Genomic DNA, 6,923 nt, shown 5'->3' on the forward strand with positions numbered 1-6,923 from the left:
TTGCAATTAAGTATTTTCAAAGAATGCTGGACTTCACGTGCATGGTGTGCACTTGACGTATAAGTAGTCATATAGATAGAGAATAATAGGCTGATCGGTGATTGTCATCTTTAAAACACGTGTATTTTGGAGCTTTTCTAATTGGAATTATAATGAGATTAGAGTACTGTGAAAATGCAGTGACAATGGGCTGGGAAATGAAATGATATGAACATTAACACCTTATTTAATGTAAATGTTAGATTAATTAATCCATTAACAAAGTGAAGTAAAAAGGAAACAGAAAAACAGAAAAAATGCAAGTATGTCTTGCATGTGTGTACTGGTAAGCAAGAGAGTAAGATGATGTGATGGTACTTATCCTTTCCTGATTTCTTGTTACTGCATTGCCTCTATTTCTTTGCAGATGGATGATGACAGAATGGACTCCGTGTTCAAGGACATGTGGAAAAGGGACACAGAACAGACAAGTAGCCTGCACACAGCAGCTCAGAAATGGGACCCTGATCAGAGCTAGGGAGAGGGATTGCCTTGGGCCAAAGCCCGCTTCTGCACAGCGCTGTGAAGGCCAGGACTGCATGACTGTGTGGGAGGCAGGAGTCTGGTCCGAGGTACTGCATTTATTTATAAAAACAGTCTATAGTGTTTATTTATGCTATATGATTGCTAAAAAGTGATTACTGTTTTCTGGGAATATGATTTTTTCAGCGGCAAGTGGCACAGCTCAGCCTAATGATTTTCATGGTCCTCATGCAATAATTTGGCAAAGGCATCAGGGACTAGGAAAACCATCCATGCAGAACTACTACATTTTACCTAGTTAATGTCCTGGAACAGTTTATTTTGGCCAGTTTTCAAGCACGTATAATCAAGTATGTCCTGACCGTGGTTGTGGGTAACTAGGGGTAAATGGAATTAAGGCCATCACTTAGCAGTTACCAGACCTTGGGTTCAGAGTAGGAACATCTCTGACATACTTTTGTACCAAAGGATGTTGATAAGCAGATGGTTGCTGCCATTCTGCTTGAGAGAGACTATGAGGGGAGCTGCTTGCAGAGGATTTTCCTTCCCTTCCTCTCTTTTCTCACCTCTTTTTCTAAGAACAGCACAAGCAGTGGGCAAAAGGCTTGTAAAATAACACTATTTCACGTATGTTGCATCCTGAAGCATTGCTGTAGAATGCAATTATTATTCAAATAACCTTATTAATTTCAGATCTGTTGTGAGAAGAGTGGTATTCACTTACAGAGGTGCAAGACAGAAACCCAGATTGTTTAGTTGGTTTGTTTTACTTGAGACATGAGAAACAAGTCAGCATGTTGTTGTTGTAAGCAATAAATATATTTTGAAGAGTGAGGTGTTTCCCACGGCCATTCCTACTATCACCATTATACTGGAAGCTAGCCATTACTGCTTCCTGCAGTTATAATCAGCTTGGCAAAGGAGAGTTTTGATCTGCAAGACGTGGGATGATCAAAAGCAGTGATAATGTTTTGAGAAGGAAATGGCATAATTTTTGGCAGTGTGAGAATGGTGGAAAAAACATAGATTAAGACCTTCTGTGCAACTTGAAGGGAGTTTTCACATGCTGTATATGCAGTGACTCTGAATTTTCAGATTCAGTCTGGATTCTTGCATAGTTTTAGAATATTTACTTTTCCATTTTAACTTTTTTTCCCCTCCCAAAAAAGTTCTGTTATACACTAGCGGAGTTTTTCTGAAGTTGCTTCATATCTTATTCTTACGGACTTTATTTAGATTTTCTTTCATTGTATTTCCTTTCATTCGTAGAACAGAAGTGGGCTAATATTTTCAGTATAACATTTTGCACTCACTTCTTCATAACTTTTCAGACGTTTTCTTACCCAAAAGCCTAGTTTTTCCTTAAACAAATATTTTTTGATCTAACTATATATTTTAGGTGAAAATGCAACAGTTACCATTCTGCCCCATAAGGAATTTTTGTTCATTTGTTACTTTTTAACAAATTCAATGTCTGTGTAATTGAAGATTGGAAGTCAGAAATCACTGAAGTCTTGAAATACTTATGTTAGCCTGGCAGAGGTCATTAGAAGGGGATAAAATGGGGTAACTATCACTTTTTCTAGAAACCTGAAAAACATCTTTTTCCAACAGTGCTCTGTAAAGTGTGGTAAAGGAGTACGGCATCGGACTGTGAGGTGCACCAATCCCCGCAAGAAATGTGTTTTGTCCACAAGACCTAAAGAAGCAGAGGACTGTGAGGACTATTCCAAATGCTACGTCTGGAGAATGGGAGACTGGTCTAAGGTGAGGCATCCTTGATACGAGTGCCCCACAGCATAATACATTTTGCAAGCTGAGTTCTTTGTAAGAATTGCTTTTACCAGAAGTGTAGGAGTCTCCCAGCTGAGGGAACAGTAAGGCTAAAAAAAAAAAACAAAAAACCCCCAAAACATCTAGTCACACTGAGACCACAGTATAAATAAAAACCAGAAATATGAAGAAAGCGTGAGATTAATCTTCAATATCATGCAAATCTGGTGTAAATTTACTGTTATCAGTAGGCAGGCAAACAACTCCTGAAACTGCAGCTCGCTCCAACCTCACAGTTTGCACATTTCATTAAAGTTATGTTTTCACATTTTATTTGTGTTTCCAATAAGTTACACCCTCCAGCCTTATAAGGAAGCACCTTCCGCCTATTAAATTTCCACATAGACCATTTAATATCTAGGAAGCATCTATTACTGTCTATTCTGAACACTTGACTTAGCTATCAGTACGTTATTTCCTTGGCATATGGGTTTTGATTTCAGTGAGGTACATAAGCATAGACCAAACTGTAACAGAAAACATTGGTTATATCTGTGATTGTGTTATTGGACTGGGACCTTGAACATCTGATACAATTTCAGCTGTCCAAAACATGATGAAATACTGAAATTGAACCTTGTCAAAGTTTTCTCTTGCCATATCACAGACCACACTTTAGCAGAGAGATGGTAATCTTTCTTTTTTCCCCTTGCTTCTCTTTATAACTTTGCACACAATACTTCTACTTTCAGTGCCTGACATTATTGCAGCAGTTTTTAACTTGCTTGTATGGAGAAGTATTTAATGTATTTTTAGTTGTCTTTCATGTGATGTAACAGCTGGAAACAAGGACTAAAGCCAGCAGTGTATGACTAGCCAGCCTTCCAAGAATTAGCTGCGAGTACTCTGTGGGCAACTAGTGTTTCGTAGAATTCTGCTTGGGAGCTCCCATTTTACAACAATGGGGTACAAATTGTCACTATCACGTTACTATTTATTTAATTTTCTTTACTTTTTTTCACATTTGAAAGATAAAGGATAGTGTCTTTTTTTTTTTTACAGTAATGATCATTTAAATTAAAATATTTGGAAATATTTTGGAACAGCCTCACAAAAACTGGAAGATACCCCCCCACCTTAGTTACTTCAAAAGCACGAAGTAGTATAACCATCAATTTTTTAAACAACAGAAGGAACTAATCTCCAGAAGCAGGGTTACTTTTACAAGATGATGTTTTTTGCAATAAAGTTTAGTATTTGCATTTCCATACCACAGAACTGCAGTAAAAGCCTGCATTATTTAGCACTAGCACCAGCAGGGAGTATATTATGGAGAAATGACAATCTGCTTTCTTCGTTGAAGCAGTCATTCAAATCAGAGTTGCTGAGGCTGTGTGGGGATGCTGAGGCAGTTACACCGTGTTCTCAATGCCCTCTGGAGAAAAGAGGTTTATCCTTTAATTCAGTACTTTTCACAATCATCCATGTCATAGATGAATGTACAAGAACTTACTTCTTTCTGTTCAAAATTTACTTGACTTCTTGTATGTTCTTCTTTCCTTCTACAGGCAAAGCTGTAACACTGTCGCCTAAATTGTACTTTAAACTTAGGAGAAGTTAAAACTTAAACTTTAAAATTTTAAACTTAAAATTAGGAGAGGAGGAAATATTTCATATGGAATTGACAAAACCTTTTGAACAGTTAAACATACAGCCTGACTGTGACTTGTGCAGATGAAATTTTCCAAGATTTATACCAAAAAATAGATACTTTAATTCCTCTACTGAGACATGAGTTCAATTTAAAATATACTTGGATTTCCTTTTTTTTTCCCTGTTACTGTTCTGTTCCATTGCTAGAGTACATAGCAACATGAAGTCATCTTAATATGTCTGCAATGGGGGAAACAAATGGAAAGCTCAGATAAATGTTAATCATTGCTCACTGTTTGTTTCTAACTCAGAAGTTCAGTGCAGCCTTCTGTGTTCACTGTTTTTACTCTTTAGGATTGTTCTTGACATTGACAGAAGGCTGTTCCTTTGATCAGAGCCAAGTTCCCCCAAGCTAATGCCAAGACTTGGCTTGAAAAATTTAAATGACGCTTCTCACACATTGAAACAAGAGGCTTAATGTGATCCTTATTGGCTTTGCTGCTCCCCTTGAACTCCTAAGTCATAATTTTAAATGACGCTTAAATTGCGCTATTACCGAAAAGATAACATTATTAATAATCATAGCACTGGTGTAATGGAGTTATTTTGTTTTAGAGGTACAGTCACATAGAGATCAAATAATTCTTCTGCTCAATGTTTTAACAATAATAACAAGATCAAAGGAAATTCTACCAAAATTGCAAGCTTCAATAGAGTCAATAAACACATCAATCCTTCTGTAACTCTGACTTAATTTAAAAGTATGCTGTACAGCCTGGCCTGTATGCAGCATTAACTCCATAATAGCTCTTAAGTCAGCAAGGTGGCTCAATACGCTAAACATTGCTGTTCTTAACATCAGTTGGGCTCTGTGCCTGCCCTCGTGAGGAAAATTGAGTGTGATGAGAAAGTAAAGAATAAAGGCTCCAACTGAGTTTCTGGAGCCAGCACCTAGGGCAACATTACCAATTACATTGCCTTTTCCCAGTTAACACCGTCCTTGGAATACCATACTTAACAATGTAAAAGCTACCTTCAGGTGAGGTACTGTCTTGCCATTTAGGGTGAGGCATAACTTAGTCTTACTAGTAGCAGTGTCCTTTACTAAACATCCCATTGCCATCCATTTCAAGGCTATACAAGGACAAGGTCACACTCAGAGGAATTAATCATCTACGTATAAACAAGTAGGCAGGGGAGAGGTGAAATGAAATGCATACGAACTGCATGTTTACACATCTACCTGGCTTACTGGAGAAGTTCACATCACTGTAGAAGTCATTCTCCAAAAAAGACTTGAATTTATCAACAGCATTGAGTGCTCAAAGAGCAGGTCTAGGGTATTTTATTTAGGAAGCTGTGTATATTTTTTTTTTTGGTAGTATCTAGAATATTCAGAACATTGGTGGAATAAATGAAGCATGAGAGGCAGGATGAATTCTGGAAGGGAGAGTAATTTGGAAAGTGGTTTTTGAAAATAATAATTAAAAGCTTAAATTTGCATGATACTATGCCAGAAACTTTTGGAGAGATTCGTCAGGGGATAATAGAATCAAAACACTGGGTAACAGAGTAGAATTTAGGAGCTGTCATTGGTGAGATGAAGAAATACAAAATATTTGTGTATAGGAGACCAGAGAAGTGGTCTAATATGGTATAATATGGTGTAAGTTCTAAAAAGACATTTGGCTATGGAAGCTGAAAGGAGGATGCATTCAGTAGAAACTAAAGCAGCAGCAGCAACAGGATTTCTAAACAGTATCTGTGTTAGGCCAGAGATGCAGAAGAGGCAAAAACAACATCTGGGGTAATGGTCCAAATGGTTAGGATGGAGTTCACTTTGTCTGTAGCCTGAAGAAACGAATATGAGGAACAAAAGTTAATCTGCTAAATTTTTTCCAGTGAGTCTGAAAGGACATCTGAAGCAACTGCTTGTTTTTTGCACTGAGTCCCAGAATCCATGGCCTATTCCAGATTATTTATTTAAGACAGTACATGCAGTGCTGTCTAGAAAGTGTGTGTTTCAGGGGGAAGTCAAGTCTGCAGCTTTGGGGAAGAGACAGAGTGAACCCAACAGGTCACAGAGAGATCTCCCAGTTGAGTGGTACAAAAAGCCACTGTCAGTGATGAGGATTGCTTCACTTCTGTTCCAATCAAAGAACATGTGAAAATGGAGACAGGAAAAAAAAAAACTTTTTTCCAACTATTCAACAGCTCGGGGCATTCAACCTTTAAACTGTGTACTTAAACATTTAAATAACCCTTAAATTTTCATAGCAAATAAACTCAACTGTTTTAGTCTCCTTCAATTAAAAAAAATGGAATTTGGATAGTATTAATGTTATAGTTTTACTGACAAGGTAATTAGCCTTGGTTTTATTCTTTGGATCCCCGTCCAAAACTGTTAGCTCTTTTAGATTCCAGGAATGGAACAGAGCTGGCCATGAGTCAAAATATGGCACTATTAATAGATTTATGGACAAAGAAATTATGTGACTTTTGTGAAATAATAGAAGTCAAAATAATCCTGGCATCATGTTAATAACTTTTATATTGACTTAGTTATACAGTTAGTTTCCAGCAAATGAGGTATGTCTTTGTTTCAGAAATGCAGTTCAAGCAAATAATATTGGAGATGTCAATATAATAAGAGTGGGGAGGGGTTTTGTACATTTCTAACTAATTCTGTAATATTAACATCATTCGTTTCAGGTAAAGTTTTTTTTTTATATACATCAATGTGCTGTAGTACTTTGCCTGCAATAAATGTAATGTCATGTTAGTTTCTAGAAAAACAGAACAAGAGCAACCTTAATAATAGGCAAAGGCACAGATAAGAGTGGAAAGGATTTTAAAAGTAGACATTACCCGTTTTGCACACACACAATAATCACACATAAATGGGAAGTTCTGGTATCTGCATCACACTTAAATCTACTGGGACATCTTTGCTGGTTTTCTGCTACAAGCCTCTG

The 6,923-nt window shown here is 37.1% G+C and overlaps 1 protein-coding gene across 1 annotated transcript in view; it reads left to right on the forward strand.

The window, feature by feature from the left end:
- Positions 1–486: 486 nt before the first annotated feature.
- LOC104623759 (A disintegrin and metalloproteinase with thrombospondin motifs 19-like) overlaps positions 487–6,923 on the forward strand; it is a 26,838-nt gene continuing 20,401 nt past the window's right edge. The window contains exons 1-2 of the mRNA XM_010290939.1: positions 487–611; positions 2,137–2,289. Coding sequence (XP_010289241.1) covers positions 579–611; positions 2,137–2,289 — 186 coding nt within the window. The 5' untranslated portion in view covers positions 487–578. The remainder of the gene's footprint in view (positions 612–2,136; positions 2,290–6,923) is intronic.

Source organism: Phaethon lepturus, unplaced genomic scaffold (genome assembly GCF_000687285.1).
Source record: "Phaethon lepturus isolate BGI_N335 unplaced genomic scaffold, ASM68728v1 scaffold410, whole genome shotgun sequence".
NCBI classification, from domain to species: Eukaryota; Metazoa; Chordata; class Aves; order Phaethontiformes; family Phaethontidae; genus Phaethon; species Phaethon lepturus.